The sequence below is a fragment of the Oncorhynchus gorbuscha genome, unplaced genomic scaffold (assembly GCF_021184085.1).
Source record: "Oncorhynchus gorbuscha isolate QuinsamMale2020 ecotype Even-year unplaced genomic scaffold, OgorEven_v1.0 Un_scaffold_801, whole genome shotgun sequence".
Classification (NCBI taxonomy): domain Eukaryota; kingdom Metazoa; phylum Chordata; class Actinopteri; order Salmoniformes; family Salmonidae; genus Oncorhynchus; species Oncorhynchus gorbuscha.
This window is the reverse complement of record NW_025745816.1, coordinates 240,992-263,491: the sequence shown is the minus strand read 5'-3', so window position 1 is coordinate 263,491 and position 22,500 is coordinate 240,992. Positions and strand designations below refer to the sequence as shown.

Genomic DNA, 22,500 nt, shown 5'->3' with positions numbered 1-22,500 from the left:
TCCTAAAAGCTTGGAGAGAGAGACAGTGTGTGTGTGGACAGTGTGTGTGTGGGCAGTGTGTGTGTGGACAGTGTGTGTGTGGACAGTGTGTGTGTGGGTGGACAGTGTGTGTGTGGACAGTGTGTGTGTGGAGAGAGAGCGAGAGAGAGAGCGAGAGAGAGAGAGAGAGAGAGAGAGAGAGAGAGAGAGAGAGAGAGAGAGAGAGAGAGAGAGAGAGAGAGAGAGAGAGAGAGAGAGAGAGAGAGACAGAGAGAGAGAGAGAGAGAGAGAGAGAGAGAGAGAGAGAGAGAGAGAGAGAGAGAGAGAGAGATGTGTGGCAGTCCTAAGAGCATGGAGAGAGAGATGTGTGGCAGTCCTAAGAGCATGGAGAGAGAGATGTGTGGCAGTCCTAAGAGCATGGAGAGAGAGATGTGTGGCAGTCCTAAGAGCATGGAGAGAGAGATGTGTGGCAGTCCTAAGAGCATGGAGAGAGGGATGTGGGAACCCAGTCTATGTTCTAACAAGGTTGATTATTTACAGTTGAGGACATCCACTCTTTGACCTACTTCATCTGTGGTGCCTTAATGGACCAGAAGCTAACGCTAGCAGTCACATGTATATTAATGGACTCAGGCAAATGCTAACGTCACTCTCTATATTAAGATCAGTTGCAGAGAGTTGCAGAAGTGTAATATAGGATGAGACATGAATACTCTATATGACAAACAAGGCTCTGATTGGATAGGACCTGTATACTGTATATAACAAGGCTCTGATTGGATAGGACATGTATACTGTATATGACAAACAAGGCTCTGATTGGATAGGACCTGTATACTGTATATAACAAGGCTCTGATTGGATAGGACCTGTATACTGTTTATAACAAACAAGGCTCTGATTGGATAGGACCTGTATACTGTATATAACAAACAAGACGATCCTCATTAGATAAAAACCCTGGTGTGTGTTTGTTATGTAGGGGTGTCATTGAGTATGTAGGTTCATATAGAGAGGGAGAGAGGAAAGGGGGAGGCGGGTGGAGAGAGAGAGATGGAGAGAGAGAGAGAGGAGAGAGAGAGAGGGGGGGGTAGATAGAGACAGACAGAGGGAGAGAGGGAGATGGAGAGAGAGTTACAGGGATAGAGAGAGAGAGAGAGTGAGAGGGAGCGAGAGAGAGAGACAGAGAGAGAGAGTGAGACGGACAGGGAGAGAGAGAGAGAGAGAGAGTGAGAGTGAGCGAGAGAGACAGAGAGAGAGAGTGAGACGGACAGGGAGAGATCACAGCCATTAAAATGGGCAGGAAAATAACAGAATTCTTTAACCAGACGCGGGGCCTTCGCCAGGGTTGCAGTCTGAGCCCTGCACTCTTCAATATTTACATCAACGAATTGGCCACTATTCTAGAAAAATCCTCAGCCCCTGGTGTTAGTCTCAAACAATTCAGAGGTTAAATGTCTACTCTTCACAGATGACCTGTGCCTGTTGTCACCCACAGCACATGGCCTACAGCAGAGCCTGGACCTGCTAGAGCAGTACTACCAGACCTGGGCCCTGGCAGTAAACCCCCACAGCATATGGCCTACAGCAGAGCCTGGACCTGCTAGAGCAGTACTACCAGACCTGGGCCCTGGCAGTAAACCCCCACAGCACATGGCCTACAGCAGAGCCTGGACCTGCTAGAGCAGTACTGCCAGACCTGGGCCCTGGCAGTAAAACTCCAAAAATACTAAAATAATGATTTTCCAGAGAAGATCCAGATCTCAGGGAATTAGACCAAAGTTTTCAATTGGTACAAAATATATAGAGTACTGCAGACACTACAATTAGTGAGGTTTAAAAATAAGCTCAACTCGACACATTAAGGCAGTGAATGAGCTGAGAGAGAAAGCACGCAGGGCATTCTACGCCATTAAAAAGCCAATTCAAATTGATATACCTATTAAAATTTCACTAAAAGTCATTGAATATGTCATTGAACCAATTGCACTTTATGGCAGTGAGGTGTGGGGTCCACTTTATGGCAGCGAGGTGTGGGGTCCACTTTATGTCAGCGAGGTGTGGGGTCCACTTTATGGCAGCGAGGTGTGGGGTCCACTTTATGGCAGCGAGGTGTGGGGTCCACTTTATGGCAGCGAGGTGTGGGGTCCACTTTATGGCAGCGAGGTGTGGGGTCCACTTTATGGCAGCGAGGTGTGGGGTCCACTTTATGTCAGTGAGGTGTGGGGTCCACTTTATGGCAGCGAGGTGTGGGGTCCACTTTATGGCAGCGAGGTGTGGGGTCCACTTTATGGCAGCGAGGTGTGGGGTCCACTTTATGTCAGTGAGGTGTGGGGTCCACTTTATGGCAGCGAGGTGTGGGGTCCACTTTATGGCAGCGAGGTGTGGGGTCCACTTTATGGTAGCGAGGTGTGGGGTCCACTTTATGGCAGCGAGGTGTGGGGTTCACTTGCAAAACAGGATTTAATCAAATGGGACAAACACCCCATTGAAACCCTGCATGCAGAGTTCTGTAAGATTCTCCTACATGTCCAGAGGAAAACTACAAACAATGCACGCAGGGCAGAATTAGGCCAATATCCACTAATAATAAATACAAAAAAAAGAGCAATTATGTTTTGGAAACATCTAAAATACAGTGACCCTCTCATACCATTACCAAGCCCTGCAATGTCAAGAGCCGAGCAAAGAAAAGAGTCCCCTTCATCCAGTTCTACTAACATACTGAAGCCTCAGTCCCCTCATCCAGCTGGTCCTGGGGCTGAGTTCACAAACCTGTTCTACTAACACACTGAAGCATCAGTCCCCTCATCCAGCTGGTCCTGGGGCTGAGTTCACCAACCTGTTCTACTAACACACTGAAGCCTCAGTCCCCTCATCCAGCTGGTCCTGGGGCTGAGTTCACTAACCTGTTCTACTAACACACTGAAGCCTCAGTCCCCTCATCTAGCTGGTCCTGGGGCTGAGTTCACTAACCTGTTCTACTAACACACTGAAGCCTCAGTCCCCTCATCTAGCTGGTCCTGGGGCTGAGTTCACTAACCTGTACTACTAACACACTGAAGCCTCAGTCTCCTCATCCAGCTGGTCCTGGGGCTGAGTTCACTACCCTGTACTACTAACACACTGAAGCCTCAGTCCCCTCATCCAGCTGGACCTGGGGCTGAGTTCACTAACCTGTTCTAACACACTGAAGCCTCAGTCCCCTCATCCAGCTGGTCCTGGGGCTGAGTTCACTAACCTGTTCTACTAACACACTGAAGCCTCAGTCCCCTCATCCAGCTGGACCTGGGGCTGAGTTCACTAACCTGTTCTACTAACACACTGAAGCCTCAGTCCCCTCATCCAGCTGGTCCTGGGGCTGAGTTCACTAACCTGTTCTACTAACACACTGAAGCCTCAGTCCCCTCATCCAGCTGGTCCTGGGGCTGAGTTCACTACCCTGTACTACTAACACACTGAAGCCTCAGCCCCCTCATCCAGCTGGTCCTGAGTTCACAAACCTGTTCGACTAACACACTGAAGCCTCAGTCCCCTCATCCAGCTGGTCCTGGGGCTGAGTTCACTAACCTGTTCTACTAACACACTGAAGCCTCAGTCCCCTCATCCAGCAGGTCCTGGGGCTGAGTTCACTACCCTGTACTACTAACACACTGAAGCATCAGTCCCCTCATCCAGCTGGTCCTGGGGCTGAGTTCACTAACCTGTTCTACTAACACAATGAAGCCTCAGTCCCCTCATCCAGCAGGTCCTGGGGCTGAGTTCACTACCCTGTACTACTAACACACTGAAGCCTCAGTCCCCTCATCCAGCTGGTCCTGGGGCTGAGTTCACTAACCTGTTCTACTAACACACTGAAGCCTCAGTCCCCTCATCCAGCTGGACCTGGGGCTGAGTTCACTAACCTGTTCTACTAACACACTGAAGCCTCAGTCCCCTCATCCAGCTGGTCCTGGGGCTGAGTTCACTAACCTGTTCTACTAACACACTGAAGCCTCAGTCCCCTCATCCAGCTGGTCCTGGGGCTGAGTTCACTAACCTGTACTACTAACACACTGAAGCCTCAGGACCAGAACATCCAATCAATCAGGATAAACCAAATTACAACACAGTCAAAATAAAACTACATTACTTATTGGGAAACACAAGAACAAACACAAAGCAAAATGCAGTGCTATCTGGCCCTAAATTGACAGTACACTGTGGCTAAATATTTGACCATGGTTACTCATCAAAACCTTGAAAAACCTTGACAAAGTACACGCTCAGTGAGCACAGCCTTGCCATTGAGAAGGGTAGACACAGAAAAACCTGGGTCCCTGTAGAGGAAAGGCTGTGCAACCACTGCACAACAGCAGAACCTGAGACGGAGCTGCATTTCCTGACAAAATGTCAAAAATATAAAACATTGCTGCCTGCCATAAGATGAGGGACAGAGTCTGACAGACCAATCAACCTGCACATGTCCTCTATGCTTATTGTTATTGTTCAATGTGTGGTTATTTTGAACCTTGGTTATTGTTGTTGCAGTTGTCCTGTTGACAATTTTGATTCTCATTTTTTTTCATATTGTAAATATCCAAAATAAGCTTTGGCAATATGTACATTGTTACGTCATGCCAATAAAGCACATTTAATTTAATTTAATTGACAGAGAGACGGGGAGAGAGAGAGAGAGAGAGAGAGAGAGAGAGAGAGAGAGAGAGAGAGAGAGAGAGAGAGAGAGAGAGAGAGAGAGAGAGAGAGAGAGAGAGAGAGAGAGAGAGAGAGAGAGAGAGAGAGAGAGAGAGAGAGAGAGAGAGAGAGAGAGAGAGAGAGAGAGAGAGAGAGAGAGAGAGAGAGAGAAAGAGAGAGAGAGAGAGAGAGAAAGAGAGGGAGAGAGAGACGTGGAGAGAGAAAGAGAGGGAGAGAGAAAGACGGAGAGAGAGAGGGAGAGAGAAAGAGAGGGAGAGAGAGACGAGAGAGAGAGAGAGAGAGAAAGAGAGGGAGAGAGAGACGAGAGAGGGAGAGAGAAAGAGAGGGAGAGAGAGACGAGAGAGAAGGAGAGAGAAAAAGAGGGAGAGAAGGAGAGAGAAAAAGAGGGAGAGAAGGAGAGAGAAAAAGAGGGAGAGAAGGAGAGAGAAAAAGAGGGAGAGAAGGAGAGAGAAAAAGAGGGAGAGAACGAGAGAGACGGAGAGAGTCTTTGAACAGCAGTTCTCCTCTCTTCAGTCTCATGCTATAAGTACTGTACTATAAGTACTGGAAAGCCTTATAGTGAGCAGAGTTATAATGGTTATAATGTCTGTTTAATCTACCTGGGGAAGCACAGCAACACGCTATACCATACTATACTACACTATACTACACTATACCATACTATACCACACTATACTACACTGTACCATACTATACTACACTATACTACACTATGCCATACTATACTACACTATACTACACTATACCATACTACACTATACCACACTATTCCATACTATACTACACTATACTACAATATACCACACTATACTACACCATAATACACTATACTACACTATACTGCACCATACTACACTATACCACACTACACTATACTACACTATACCACACCACACTATACTACACCATACTACACTAAACTACAGCATACTACACTTTACCATACTACACTATGCCACACTATACTACACTATACCATGCTATACTACACCATACTACACTATACCACACAATACCACACTATACCGTACCACACTATACTGCACTATACTACACTATACTACACTATACCATACGATACTACAATATACTACACTATACTACACTATACTACAATATACTACACCGCGCTATACTGCACTGTACTATGCTATACTACACTATACCATACTATACCACACTATACTGCACTATACCGTACCACACTATACTGCACTATACTACGCTACACCACACTATAGCATACTATACTACACTATACTACACTATACTACATGGTACTACACTATACCATACTATACTACACTATACTACACCATACTACACTATACTACTCTATACCGTACCACATTATATTGCGATATACTACACTATGTTACACTATACTACACTATACTACACTATACTACTCTATACCGTACCAAATTATACTGCAATATACTACACTATACTACACTATACCACACCATACCACGCCACACTATACTACACTATACTACTCTATACCGTACCACACTAGACCATACTAGACCACACTATACTACACTATATTACACTATACTACACTATACTACGCTGTACTGCACTATACCATACTATACTACACTATACCATACTATACTGCACTATACTACACTATACTACACTATACCGCACCACACTATACTACTGCGCTATACTACACTAAACTACACTATACTACACTATACCGTACCACACTATACTACACTATACTACACTATACCGCACCACACTATACTACACTATACTACACTATACCGTACCACACTATATTACACTATACTACCCTATACCACACTATACCGCACCACACTATACTACATTATACTACACTATACCGTACCACGCTATACTGCACTACACCACCCCATGCTATACTCCGCTGTTCTATACTACACTATACTACTGTATTATACTATACTATGCCATGCTATACTACACTATGTTATACTATTCTATGGTATACTATGCTATGCTATACTATGTTATACTGTATGCTATACTATACTATACTATACTACGGTATGTTATACTATGCTATGCTATACTATGTTATACTGTACTATACTATGCTATGCTATACTATGTTATACTGTACTATACTATGCTATGCTACACTATGTTATACTGTACTATACTATGCTATGCTATACTATGGTATACTGTACTATACTATGCTATGCTATACTATGGTATACTGTACTATGCTATACTATGTTATACTGTACTATACTATGCTATGCTATACTATGGTATACTGTACTATGCTATACTATGTTATACTGTACTATACTATGCTATGCTATACTATGTTATACTGTACTATACTATGCTATGCTATACTATGGTATACTGTACTATACTATGCTATGCTATACTATGGTATACTGTACTATGCTATACTATGTTATACTGTACTATGCTATGCTATACTATGGTATACTGTACTATGCTATACTATGTTATACTGTACTATACTATGCTATGCTATACTATGGTATACTGTACTATGCTATACTATGTTATACTGTACTATACTATGCTATGCTATACTATGGTATACTGTACTATGCTATACTATGTTATACTGTACTATACTATGCTATGCTATACTATGGTATACTGTACTATACTATGCTATGCTATACTATGGTATACTGTACTATGCTATACTATGTTATACTGTACTATACTATGCTATGCTATACTATGTTATTCTGTACTATACTGTACTATACTGTACTATACTATACTATGCTATAATGTACTATACTATGCTATGCTATACTATGTTATACTGTACTATGCTATACTATGTTATACTGTACTATACTATGCTATGCTATACTATGTTATTCTGTACTATACTGTACTATACTGTACTATACTATACTATGCTATAATGTACTATACTATGCTATGCTATACTATGTTATACTGTACTATGCTATACTATGTTATACTGTACTATACTATGCTATGCTATACTATGTTATACTGTACTATTCAATGCTATACTATGTTATACTGTACTATACTATGCTATAATGTACTATACTATGCTATGCTATACTATGTTATACTGTACTATGCTATACTATGTTATACTGTACTATACTATGCTATGCTATACTATGTTATACTGTACTATTCAATGCTATACTATGTTATACTGTACTATGCTATACTATGTTATACTGTACTATACTATGCTATGCTATACTATGTTATACTGTACTATTCAATGCTATACTATGTTATACTGTACTATGCTATACTATGTTATACTGTACTATACTATGCTATGCTATACTATGTTATACTGTACTATGCTATACTATGTTATACTGTACTATACTATACTGACCTGGGGTGGCACTGCAACACACTATGCTACTATTTATTGTTCTCTTTATTCTTTATTTATTCATGAATCAGAGAGAGAGTCATGACTCACTGAATCACTGGAACATGAGGGCAGTTTATTCATGAATCAGAGAGAGAGTCATGAATCACTGAATCACTGGAACATGAGGGCAGTTTATTCATGAATCAGAGAGAGAGTCATGAATCACTGAATCACTGGAACACGAGGGCAGTTTATTCATGAATCAGAGAGAGAGTCATGAATCACTGAATCACTGGAACACGAGGGCAGTTTATTCATGAATCAGAGAGAGAGTCATGAATCACTGAATCACTGGAACACGAGGGCAGTTTATTCATGAATCAGAGAGAGAGTCATGAATCACTGAATCACTGGAACACGAGGGCAGTTTATTCATGAATCAGAGAGAGAGTCAAGAGAGAGTCATGACTCACTGAATCACTGGAACACGAGGGCAGTTTATTCATGAATCAGAGAGAGAGTCCTGACTCACTGAATCACTGGAACACGAGGGCAGTTTATTCATGAATCAGAGAGAGAGTCATGACTCACTGAATCACTGGAACACGAGGGCAGTTTATTCATGAATCAGAGAGAGAGTCATGACTCACTGAATCACTGGAACACGAGGGCAGTTTATTCATGAATCAGAGAGAGAGTCATGACTCACTGAATCACTGGAACACGAGGGCAGTTTATTCATGAATCAGAGAGAGAGTCATGACTCACTGAATCACTGGAACACGAGGGCAGTTTATTCATGAATCAGAGAGAGAGTCATGACTCACTGAATCACTGGAACACGAGGGCAGTTTATTCATGAATCAGAGAGAGTCATGACTCACTGAATCACTGGAACACGAGGGCAGTTTATTCATGAATCAGAGAGAGAGTCATGACTCACTGAATCACTGGAACACGAGGGCAGTTTATTCATGAATCAGAGAGAGAGTCATGACTCACTGAATCACTGGAACACGAGGGCAGTTTATTCATGAATCAGAGAGAGAGTCATGACTCACTGAATCACTGGAACACGAGGGCAGTTTATTCATGAATCAGAGAGAGAGTCATGACTCACTGAATCACTGGAATGCACGAGGGCAGTTTATTCATGAATCAGAGAGAGTCATGACTCACTGAATCACTGGAACATGAGGGCAGTTTATTCATGAATCAGAGAGAGAGTCAAGAGAGTCATGACTCACTGAATCACTGGAACACGAGGGCAGTTTATTCATGAATCAGAGAGAGAGTCATGACTCACTGAATCACTGGAACACGAGGGCAGTTTATTCATGAATCAGAGAGAGAGTCATGACTCACTGAATCACTGGAACATGAGGGCAGTTTATTCATGAATCAGAGAGAGAGTCATGAATCACTGAATCACTGGAACACGAGGGCAGTTTATTCATGAATCAGAGAGAGAGTCATGAATCACTGAATCACTGGAACACGAGGGCAGTTTATTCATGAATCAGAGAGAGAGTCAAGAGAGAGTCATGACTCACTGAATCACTGGAACACGAGGGCAGTTTATTCATGAATCAGAGAGAGAGTCATGACTCACTGAATCACTGGAACACGAGGGCAGTCCTCCTCTCTTTATTCATGAATCAGAGAGAGAGTCATGACTCACTGAATCACTGGAACGCGAGGGCAGTTTATTCATGAATCAGAGAGAGAGTCATGACTCACTGAATCACTGGAACACGAGGGCAGTTTATTCATGAATCAGAGAGAGAGTCATGACTCACTGAATCACTGGAACACGAGGGCAGTTTATTCATGAATCAGAGAGAGAGTCATGACTCACTGAATCACTGGAACACGAGGGCAGTTTATTCATGAATCAGAGAGAGAGTCATGACTCACTGAATCACTGGAACACGAGGGCAGTTTATTCATGAATCAGAGAGAGAGTCATGACTCACTGAATCACTGGAACATGAGGGCAGTTTATTCATGAATCAGAGAGAGAGTCATGACTCACTGAATCACTGGAACACGAGGGCAGTTTATTCATGAATCAGAGAGAGAGTCATGACTCACTGAATCACTGGAACATGAGGGCAGTTTATTCATGAATCAGAGAGAGAGTCATGACTCACTGAATCACTGGAACACGAGGGCAGTTTATTCATGAATCAGAGAGAGAGTCATGAATCACTGAATCACTGGAACACGAGGGCAGTTTATTCATGAATCAGAGAGAGAGTCATGAATCACTGAATCACTGGAACACGAGGGCAGTTTATTCATGAATCAGAGAGAGAGTCATGAATCACTGAATCACTGGAACACGAGGGCAGTTTATTCATGAATCAGAGAGAGAGTCAAGAGAGAGTCATGACTCACTGAATCACTGGAACACGAGGGCAGTTTATTCATGAATCAGAGAGAGAGTCCTGACTCACTGAATCACTGGAACACGAGGGCAGTTTATTCATGAATCAGAGAGAGAGTCATGACTCACTGAATCACTGGAACACGAGGGCAGTTTATTCATGAATCAGAGAGAGAGTCATGACTCACTGAATCACTGGAACACGAGGGCAGTTTATTCATGAATCAGAGAGAGAGTCATGACTCACTGAATCACTGGAACACGAGGGCAGTTTATTCATGAATCAGAGAGAGAGTCATGACTCACTGAATCACTGGAACACGAGGGCAGTTTATTCATGAATCAGAGAGAGAGTCATGACTCACTGAATCACTGGAACACGAGGGCAGTTTATTCATGAATCAGAGAGAGTCATGACTCACTGAATCACTGGAACACGAGGGCAGTTTATTCATGAATCAGAGAGAGAGTCATGACTCACTGAATCACTGGAACACGAGGGCAGTTTATTCATGAATCAGAGAGAGAGTCATGACTCACTGAATCACTGGAACACGAGGGCAGTTTATTCATGAATCAGAGAGAGAGTCATGACTCACTGAATCACTGGAACACGAGGGCAGTTTATTCATGAATCAGAGAGAGAGTCATGACTCACTGAATCACTGGAACACGAGGGCAGTTTATTCATGAATCAGAGAGAGAGTCATGACTCACTGAATCACTGGAACATGAGGGCAGTTTATTCATGAATCAGAGAGAGAGTCAAGAGAGAGTCATGACTCACTGAATCACTGGAACACGAGGGCAGTTTATTCATGAATCAGAGAGAGAGTCATGACTCACTGAATCACTGGAACACGAGGGCAGTTTATTCATGAATCAGAGAGAGAGTCATGACTCACTGAATCACTGGAACATGAGGGCAGTTTATTCATGAATCAGAGAGAGAGTCATGAATCACTGAATCACTGGAACACGAGGGCAGTTTATTCATGAATCAGAGAGAGAGAGTCATGATTCACTGAATCACTGGAACACGAGGGCAGTTTATTCATGAATCAGAGAGAGAGTCAAGAGAGAGTCATGACTCACTGAATCACTGGAACACGAGGGCAGTTTATTCATGAATCAGAGAGAGAGTCATGACTCACTGAATCACTGGAACACGAGGGCAGTTTATTCATGAATCAGAGAGAGAGTCATGACTCACTGAATCACTGGAACACGAGGGCAGTTTATTCATGAATCAGAGAGAGAGTCATGACTCACTGAATCACTGGAACACGAGGGCAGTTTATTCATGAATCAGAGAGAGAGTCATGACTCACTGAATCACTGGAACACGAGGGCAGTTTATTCATGAATCAGAGAGAGAGTCATGACTCACTGAATCACTGGAACACGAGGGCAGTTTATTCATGAATCAGAGAGAGTCATGACTCACTGAATCACTGGAACACGAGGGCAGTTTATTCATGAATCAGAGAGAGAGTCATGACTCACTGAATCACTGGAACATGAGGGCAGTTTATTCATGAATCAGAGAGAGAGTCATGACTCACTGAATCACTGGAACACGAGGGCAGTTTATTCATGAATCAGAGAGAGTCATGACTCACTGAATCACTGGAACATGAGGGCAGTTTATTCATGAATCAGAGAGAGAGTCATGACTCACTGAATCACTGGAACACGAGGGCAGTTTATTCATGAATCAGAGAGAGTCATGACTCACTGAATCACTGGAACATGAGGGCAGTTTACTCATGAATCAGAGAGAGAGTCATGACTCACTGAATCACTGGCACATGAGGGCAGTTTATTCATGAATCAGAGAGAGTGTCATGACTCACTGAATCACTGAATCACTGAATCACTGGAACATGAGGGCAGTTTATTCATGAATCAGAGAGAGAGTCCTGACTCACTGAATCACTGGAACATGAGGGCAGTTTATTCATGAATCAGAGAGAGTCAAGAGAGAGTCATGACTCACTGAATCACTGGAACATGAGGGCAGTTTATTCATGAATCAGAGAGAGAGTCATGACTCACTGAATCACTGGAACACGAGGGCAGTTTATTCATGAATCAGAGAGAGAGTCCTGACTCACTGAATCACTGGAACATGAGGGCAGTTTATTCATGAATCAGAGAGAGTCAAGAGAGAGTCATGACTCACTGAATCACTGGAACATGAGGGCAGTTTATTCATGAATCAGAGAGAGAGTCATGACTCACTGAATCACTGGAACATGATGACAGTTTATTCATGAATCAGAGAGAGAGAGTCATGACTCACTGAATCACTGGAACATGAGGGCAGTTTATTCATGAATTAGAGAGAGAGTCATGACTCACTGAATCACTGGAACATGAGGGCAGTTTATTCATGAATCAGAGAGAGTCATGACTCACTGAATCACTGGCAGTTTACTTCACTACTCTGATTCTATCCCAGTTGAATCAAATCTCGGATTAATCTCTCTGTGTCTCTCTCTGTGTCTCTCTTTGTGTCTCTCTCTGTGTCTCTCTTTGTGTCTCTCTCTGTTTCTCTCTCTCTCTCTCTCTGTCTCTCTCTCTGTCTCTCTCTCTGTCTCTCTCTCTCTCTCTGTGTCTCTCCCTCTGAACTCTCTCTCTGTGTCTCTCTTTGTGTCTCTCTGTTTCTCTCTCTCTCTCTCTCTCTCTCTGTCTCTCTCTCTGTGTCTCTCTCTATGTGTCTCTCTCTCTCTGTCTCTCTCTGTCTCTCTCTCTCTCTGTCTCTCTCTGACTCTCTCTCTCTCTCGCCTCCAGAGGATCAGCTCCCCTCGGGGTTCCCCACCATAGACATGGGTCCCCAGCTGAAGGTGGTGGAACGCTCAAGAACGGCCACCATGCTGTGTGCGGCTAGCGGCAACCCTGACCCAGAAATCACCTGGTTTAAAGACTTCCTCCCTGTCAACACCACCAATAACAACGGGCGAATCAAACAGCTCCGTTCAGGTATGGATCAGCGGGAAAATACGAGTGTCAACACAATGTTACCCCCTCTTTCTAATCCTCTGCTCCCCCCTCTTTCTAATCCTCTGCTCCCCCCTCTTTCTAATCCTCTGCTCCCCCTCTTTCTAATCCTCTGCTCCCCCTCTTTCTAATCCTCTGCTCCCCCTCTTTCTAATCCTCTGCTCCCCCTCTTTCTAATCCTCTGCTCCCCCTCTTTTAGTCCTCCTCTCCCCCTCTCTTTCTCTTTCGAGTCCTCCTCTCCCCCTCTCTTTCTCTTTCCAGTCCTCCTCTCCCCCTCTCTTTCTCTTTCTAGTCCTCCTCTCCCCCTCTCTTTCTCTTTCTAGTCCTCCTCTCCCCCTCTCTTTCTCTTTTTAGTCGTCCGCTCCCCCTCTCTTTCTCTTTCCAGTCCTCCTCTCCCCCTTTCTTTCTCTTTCTAGTCCTCCTCTCCCCCTCTCTTTCTCTTTCTAGTCCTCCTCTCCCCCTCTCTTTCTCTTTCTAGTCCTCCTCTCCCCCTCTCTTTCTCTTTCTAGTCCTCCTCTCCCCTCTCTTTCTCTTTTAGTCTCCGCTCCCCCTCTCTTTCTCTTTCTAATCCTCTTCTCCCCTCTCTTTCTCTTTCTAGACCTCCTCTCCCCCTCTCTTTCTCTTTCTAGGCCTCTGCTCCCCCTCTCTTTCTCTTTCTAGTCCTCCTCTCCCCCTCTTTCTCTTTCTAGTCCTCCTCTCCCCCTCTCTTTCTCTTTCTAGTCCTCCTCTCCCCTCTCTTTCTCTTTATATCTTCTAGTCCTCCTCTCCCCCTCTCTTTCTCTTTCTAGTCCTCCTCTCCCCCTCTCTTTCTCTTTTTAGTCGTCCGCTCCCCCTCTCTTTCTCTTTCTAGTCCTCCTCTCCCCCTCTCTTTCTCTTTCTAGTCCTCCGTTCCCCCTCTCTTTCTCTTTCTAGTCCTCCGTTCCCCCTCTCTTTCTCTTTCTAGTCCTCCGTTCCCCCTCTCTTTCTCTTTCTAGTCCTCCTCTCCCCCTCTCTTTCTAATCCTCCTCTCCCCCTCTCTTTCTAGTCCTCCTCTCCCCCTCTCTTTCTAGTCCTCCTCTCCCCCTCTCTTTCTAATCCTCCTCTCCCCCTCTCTTTCTCTTTCTAGTCCTCCTCTCCCCCTCTCTTTCTCTTTCTAGTCCTCCTTCCCCCTCTCTTTCTCTTTCTAGTCCTCTGTTCCCCCTCTCTTTCTCTTTCTAGTCCTCCTCTCCCCTCTCTTTCTAATCCTCCTCTCCCCCTCTCTTTCTAATCCTCCTCTCCCCCTCTCTTTCTAATCCTCCTCTCCCCCTCTCTTTCTCTTTCTAGTCCTCCTCTCCCCCTCTCTTTCTCTTTCTAGGCCTCCTCTCCCCTCTCTTTCTCTTTCTAGTCCTCCTCTCCCCCTCTCTTTCTCTTTCTAATCCTCCTCTCCCCCTCTCTTTCTAATCCTCCACTCCCCCTCTCTTTCTCTTTCTAGTCCTCTTCCCCCTTTCTTTCGCTTTCTAGTCCTCCTCTCCTCTCCTCTCTCTCTCTCTCTCTCTCTCTCTCTCTCTCCTCTCTCTCTTCTCTCTCTCTCTATCTCTCTCTCTTCTCTCTCTCTCTCTAAATCTCTATCTCTCTCTCTCTCTCACTCTCTTCACTCTCTAAATATATCCTCTCTCTCTTCTCTCTTCTCTCTCTTCTATCTCTCTCTCTCTCTCTCTCTCTCTCTCTCTCTCTCTCTCTCTCTCTCGCTCTTCCCTCTCTCTCCCTCTCTCTCCTCTCTCTCTCTCTCTCCCTCTCTCTCATCTCACTCCCTCTCTCCCTCTCTCTCTCTCTCTCTCTCTCTCTCTCTCTCTCTCTCTCTCTCTCTCTCTCTCTCTCTCTCTCTCTCTCTCTCTCTATTGTTTTCTCCCTGTGAGTTGATGTCAGTTATTGTATTGTATGGTTGTTCTATCTCCTGTCCTTTTGTTCTCTTGTCCAAGGCTTTTCTCTCTCTCTAATCTCTCTGCTTTCCTCCAAACCCTGGAGGGTCTTCAGACACATTCACCATCGTGACAGACTTACCTCTTTATCTAACAACAAACTGCTTATCCCAAGGCCATGGTCTAAGCAATGATATAAGACATACTTGGAGTGACTGAGCAGCTCCCCTTTACTAAAAATACAGATAAATCTTTCCATGTACGGTATTGTAATGTGAAGTATACCTCCCTCTCCAGTGTAGAACACTGCTGTGATTAGTCTGAACCACCTCCCTCTCCAGTGTAGAACACTGCTGTGATTGGTCTGAACCACCTCCCTCTCCAGTGTAGAACACTGCTGTGATTGGTCTGAACCACCTCCCTCTCCAGTGTAGAACACTGCTGTGATTATCTGAACCACCTCCCTCTCCAGTGTAGAACACTGCTGTGATTGGTCTGAACCACCTCCCTCTCCAGTGTAGAACACTGCTGTGATTGGTCTGAACCACCTCCCTCTCCAGTGTAGAACACTGCTGTGATTGGTCTGAACCACCTCCCTCTCCAGTGTAGAACACTGCTGTGATTGGTCTGAACCACCTCCCTCTCCAGTGTAGAACACTGCTGTGATTGGTCTGAACCACCTCCCTCTCCAGTGTAGAACACTGCTGTGATTGGTCTGAACCACCTCCCTCTCCAGTGTAGAACACTGCTGTGATTGGTCTGAACCACCTCCCTCTCCAGTGTAGAACACTGCTGTGATTGGTCTGAACCACCTCCCTCTCCAGTGTAGAACACTGCTGTGATTGGTCTGAACCACCTCCCTCTCCAGTGTAGAACACTGCTGTGATTGGTCTGAACCATCTCCCTCTCCAGTGTAGAACACTGCTGTGATTGGTCTGAACCACCTCCCTCTCCAGTGTAGAACACTGCTGTGATTGGTCTGAACCATCTCCCTCTCCAGTGTAGAACACTGCTGTGATTGGTCTGAACCACCTCCCTCTCCAGTGTAGAACACTGCTGTGATTGGTCTGAACCACCTCCCTCTCCAGGGTAGAACACTGCTGTGATTGGTCTGAACCGCCTCCCTCTCCAGTGTAGAACACTGCTGTGATTGGTCTGAACCACCTCCCTCTCCAGTGTAGAACACTGCTGTGATTGGTCTGAACCACCTCCCTCTCCAGTGTAGAACACTGCTGTGATTGGTCTGAACCGCCTCCCTCTCCAGTGTAGAACACTGCTGTGATTGGTCTGAACCACCTCCCTCTCCAGTGTAGAACACTGCTGTGATTGGTCTGAACCACCTCCCTCTCCAGTGTAGAACACTGCTGTGATTGGTCTGAACCACCTCCCTCTCCAGTGTAGAACACTGCTGTGATTGGTCTGAACCACCTCCCTCTCCAGTGTAGAACACTGCTGTGATTGGTCTGAACCACCTCCCTCTCCAGTGTAGAACACTGCTGTGATTGGTCTGAACCACCTCCCTCTCCAGTGTAGAACACTGCTGTGATTGGTCTGAACCGCCTCCCTCTCCAGTGTAGAACACTGCTGTGATTGGTCTGAACCACCTCCCTCTCCAGTGTAGAACACTGCTGTGATTGGTCTGAACCACCTCCCTCTCCAGTGTAGAACACTGCTGTGATTGGTCTGAACCACCTCCCTCTCTGCTGTGATTGGTCTGAACCACCTCCCTCTCTGCTGTGATTGGTCTGAACCACCTCCCTCTCTGCTGTGATTGGATGACTGCGGTATTTTCTCAACTCTTCCTGGATTCCTTCAACTTTGTCCAGTCTGCCGACTTTGTTGTCAAAAAAAGACATTAACAAAGGTATTGATTCGTGACCTCTACAAGGTCATCCGTTGAGCTGGACTCTCATTGTGAGCCTCATTGTTGCAGCCAGAACAACAACAATGTTAAAAGGCCTCTCTGCACCGAGACGATGGCAGAATGTCTACCTTCTGACAGTGAAGATCCTGCTGCGTTAACCTTCACAAAACGATGCTTCCGCCAATTAGAATAACCGCTGTGTTTGGTCTCAGTGTGGAATAGGCACAGTAGTGTGAGACTCCAACCTCCAGTGTTAGCTCCCTCACCCTCTAATTGGTTGGGCTCAATTCCCCGGTCAATTCAGAAAAGTAAACCAAATTCCAACTCCACTTCCAGATTTTCCTGATGGGAACGCAGCGAAGAGAATTAGAATTGGAATTCCCCTGTACTTCTTATTAAAGCTACTTTTTGCTCCCTCCCTCTCCTCTGCTTTGGGCCAGACTCTGGACCCACAATCCCTCTGGCTTCTGTTTGAACTATGACCCTTGGCTTCTCTGTCTACCTCTGGCTCAGCCCCGGCACTTCCTTCTTCAGAACCCTTATATTTCTATCCCCATGTTGTGACTGGACGGGTTATATTACTCTGCTGTCAAGACATCTCACTACTATTATAACATCGCTGTTGTTCACTTTTCACCTTTTGTCTGTCTGCTAACCAGAAATGTTAATCAATTTATTAAAGTTATTATTGGACATTATTCGTCCTTGTCGGACAACAATTACAAGTCATAGTTTCCGTTTCATCTAATCAGCGGCTCTATTTGACCAATCAGCTGGTTGTTGAAAGGTTAAGTCAAGGTTGTGTAACTGTCTCTAATGAAAAGGACTGTAATGCTGTGTCTATGCTGTTTCTTCTTCTCTCTGTGTCTCTCTTAAACAACAGAGTCCTTTGGTAAGTGCTTTAACCTCTGAAAGATATCGCTATCCCCCCTCTCACCTGTCTGCTGTTACCTTTGTCTCACACTGTGGTCCCTCACGGCTCCCTATTCTCTATGTAGTGCTACACACATCAGGGCCCTCTGGTCAAAAGTAGTGCACTGGATAGGGAATGGGGTGTCATTTGGGATCAGAACACTGTCTGTACCCAACACTAATGCTGCTCACTGCTCACCGTATTCATACACTGACTGATTGCTGATGCGTTGTGGAGAACGACCACTGTAGTCACACACACGTAGATACACACACACACACACAGAAACACACACAGTATGAACACACACCTGACAACCCTACATCTTTCTATTGGACTAAAATGCTTTCACCTGTTGACCCCTTCACTCATTCACTCACTAAATATATCTCTCTCTCCTTCACTCATTCACTCACTAAATATATATATATCTCTCCTTCACTCATTCACTCACTAAATATATATCTCTCTCTCCTTCACTTGTTCACTCACTAAATATATATATCTCTCCTTCACTCATTCACTCACTAAATATATATCTCTCTCTCCTTCACTCATTCACTCACTAAATATATATCTCTCTCTCCTTCACTCATTCACTCACTAAATATATATCTCTCTCTCCTTCACTCATTCACTCACTAAATATATATCTCTCTCCTTCACTCACTCACTCACTAAATATATATCTCTCTCTCCTTCACTCATTCACTCACTAAATATATATCTCTCTCCTTCACTCACTCACTCACTAAATATATATCTCTCTCTCCTTCACTCATTCACTCACTAAATATATATCTCTCTCTCCTTCACTCATTCACTCACTAAATATATATATCTCTCTCTCCTTCACTCATTCACTCACTTAATATCTCTCTCTCCTTCACTCATTCACTCACTAAATATATATCTCTCTCTCCTTCACTCATTCACTCACTAAATATATATCTCTCTCTCCTTCACTCATTCACTCACTAAATATCTCTCTCTCCTTCACTCATTCACTCACTTAATATATATCTCTCTCCTTCACTCACTAAATATATCTCTCTCTCACTCCCCCATAACACTGTATAGTGTTTTCCTGTCTATACTCCCTCCACTGTAGATGACTGTCTCAAATAAAACCCAGTCCAGAACCAACCCAGTCCAGACACCAACCCAGTCCAGACACCAACCCAGTCCAGATACCAACCCAGTCCAGATACCAACCCAGTCCAGACACCAACCCAGTCCAGAACCAACCCAGTCCAGACACCAACCCAGTCCAGATACCAACCCAGTCCAGACACCAACCCAGTCCAGATACCAACCCAGTCCAGACACCAACCCAGTCCAGATACCAACCCAGTCCAGACACCAACCCAGTCCAGATACCAACCCAGTCCAGACACCAACCCAGTCCAGATACCAACCCAGTCCAGACACCAACCCAGTCCAGATACCAACCCAGTCCAGATACCAACCCAGTCCAGATACCAACCCAGTCCAGACACCAACCCAGTCCAGAACCAACCCAGTCCAGACACCCAGACACCAACAGTCCAGACACCAACACCAACCCAGTCCAGACACCAACCCAGTCCAGATACCAACCCAGTCCAGATACCAACCCAGTCCAGACACCAACACCAACCCAGTCCAGATACCAACCCAGTCCAGATACCAACCCAGTCCAGACACCGACCCAGTCCAGACACCAACCCAGTCCAAATACCAACCCAGTCCAAATACCAACCCAGTCCAGATACCAACCCAGTCCAGATACCAACCCAGTCCAAATACCAACCCAGTCCAGACACCAACCCAGTCCAGACACCAACCCAGTCCAGATACCAACCCAGTCCAGATACCAACCCAGTCCAGACACCAACCCAGTCCAGATACCAACCCAGTCCAGACACCAACCCAGTCCAGACACCAACCGAGTCCAGACATCAACCCAGTCCAGACACCAACCGAGTCCAGACATCAACCCAGTCCAGACCCTATGGATTCTCCCCTATGGACAACAACTACACAGAGCACTTGCAATAATCTATATTTGTAGCTCTCTCTGTCTCTCTCTCTCTCTGTCTATCTCTGTCTGTCTCTCTCTGTCTCTCTCTCTCTCTCTTTTTTTATTGACCTGATAATTGTGAGTATCTAATGTGATTCTTCTCCTCTCAAAGCCAACCACTTCTCTCTCTTCCTCTCTTTCTGTCTTTCTCCCCTCCCCACCTACTAACATTTCTTCTTCTTCTCTAATCTGATTTGCATTCATTGACCAATCAGGTGGCACGCCTATAAGAGGTAAGAGACGATTGTCTGGGAGGACCGCCACAGAACCAGGCTGTTTCCCAAATGGCACTAGTATTCCCTATAATAGTGCACTACTTTTTGACCAGAACCCTATGAGCCGTGTATGGGAAAATATAGTGCACAGTGTAGAGAATCAGGTGCCATTTGAGTCACATTCAGAGATAACAGACCTCGTCCCTCTTTTCCATTTCCACCATCGTTGTTCCAGGTCGTTTAACTATGAAACTCAAAGTACCCATCAATCACATCCTTGTCATTGTCATGACCCTTAACCCCTTCCTGGTCTCCCCTACTCCCTTCATCCTAATTAACCTGTTATATAGTTATATAACCTAAACCCCTTCCTGGTCTCCCCTACTCCCTTCATCCTAATTAACCTGTTATATAACCTAAACCCCTTCCTGGTCTCCTAATTAACCTACTCCCTTCATCCTAATTAACCTGTTATATAACCTAAACCCCTTCCTGGTCTCCCCTACTCCCTTCATCCTAATTAACCTGTTATATAGTTATATAACCTAAACCCCTTCCTGGTCTCCCCTACTCCCTTCATCCTAATTAACCTGTTATATAGTTATATAACCTAAACCCCTTCCTGGTCTCCCTACTCCCTTCATCCTAATTAACCTGTTATATAACCCTAAACCCCTTCCTGGTCTCTCCTACTCCCTTCATCCTAATTAACCTGTTATATAGTTATATAACCCTAAACCCCTTCCTGGTCTCCCCTACTCCCTTCATCCTAATTAACCTGTTATATAGTTATATAACCTAAACCCCTTCCTGGTCTCTCCTACTCCCTTCATCCTAATTAACCTGTTATATATTCCTGGTCTCCCTACCCTGTTATATAACCTAAACCCCTTCCTGGTCTCCCCTACTCCCTTCATCCTAATTAACCTGTTATATAACCTAAACCCCTTCCTGGTCTCCCCTACTCCCTTCATCCTAATTAACCTGTTATATAACCTAAACCCCTTCCTGGTCTCCCCTACTCCCTTCATCCTAATAACCTAACCTTCCTGTTATATAACCTGTTATATAACCTAAACCCCTTCCTGGTCTCCCCTACTCCCTTCATCCTAATTAACCTGTTATATAACCTAAACCCCTTCCTGGTCTCCCCTACTCCCTTCATCCTAATTAACCTGTTATATAACCTAAACCCCTTCCTGGTCTCCCCTACTCCCTTCATCCTAATTAACCTGTTATATAACCTAAACCCCTTCCTGGTCTCCCCTACTCCCTTCATCCTAATTAACCTGTTATATAACCTAAACCCCTTCCTGGTCTCCCTACTCCCTTCATCCTAATTAACCTGTTATATAACCTAAACCCCTTCCTGGTCTCCCCTACTCCTTCATCCTAATTAACCTGTTATATAACCTAAACCCCTTCCTGGTCTCCCCTACTCCCTTCATCCTAATTAACCTGTTATATAACCTAAACCCCTTCCTGGTCTCCCCTACTCCCTTCATCCTAATTAACCTGTTATATAACCTAAACCCCTTCCTGGTCTCCCCTACTCCCTTCATCCTAATTAACCTGTTATATAACCTAAACCCCTTCCTGGTCTCCCTACTCCCTTCATCCTAATTAACCTGTTATATAACCTAAACCCCTTCCTGGTCTCCCCTACTCCCTTCATCCTAATTAACCTGTTATATAACCTAAACCCCTTCCTGGTCTCCCCCTACTCCCTTCATCCTAATTAACCTAATTAACCTGTTATATAACCTAAACCCCTTCCTGTTATATAATATAACCTAAACCCCTTCCTGGTCTCCCCTACTCCCTTCATCCTAATTAACCTGTTATATAACCTAAACCCCTTCCTGGTCTCCCTACTCCCTTCATCCTAATTAACCTGTTATATAACCTAAACCCCTTCCTGGTCTCCCCTACTCCCTTCATCCTAATTAACCTGTTATATAGTTATATAACCTAAACCCCTTCCTGGTCTCCCCCTAATCCTAATTAACCTGTTATATAACCTAAACCCCTTCCTGGTCTCCCTACTCCCTTCATCCTAATTAACCTGTTATATAACCTAAACCCCTTCCTGGTCTCCCCTACTCCCTTCATCCTAATTAACCTGTTATATAA

General features: G+C 44.7%; 2 protein-coding genes across 2 annotated transcripts in view; one reads left to right on the top strand and one right to left on the bottom strand.

Moving 5' to 3' along the window:
* LOC124020299 (receptor-type tyrosine-protein phosphatase delta-like) overlaps positions 1-20,825 on the top strand; it is a 47,716-nt gene extending 26,891 nt beyond the window's left edge. The window contains exons 4-6 of the mRNA XM_046335648.1: positions 13,230-13,418; positions 18,061-18,069; positions 20,368-20,825. Of these exons, the coding sequence (XP_046191604.1) occupies positions 13,230-13,418; positions 18,061-18,069; positions 20,368-20,666 (497 nt within the window). The 3' untranslated portion in view covers positions 20,667-20,825. The remainder of the gene's footprint in view (positions 1-13,229; positions 13,419-18,060; positions 18,070-20,367) is intronic.
* A 1,659-nt stretch (positions 20,826-22,484) lies between these two features.
* The window catches only part of LOC124020297 (receptor-type tyrosine-protein phosphatase delta-like), a 182,195-nt gene continuing 182,179 nt past the window's right edge, over positions 22,485-22,500 (bottom strand). The window contains exon 11 of the mRNA XM_046335647.1: positions 22,485-22,489. Within this exon, the coding sequence (XP_046191603.1) occupies positions 22,485-22,489 (5 nt within the window). The remainder of the gene's footprint in view (positions 22,490-22,500) is intronic.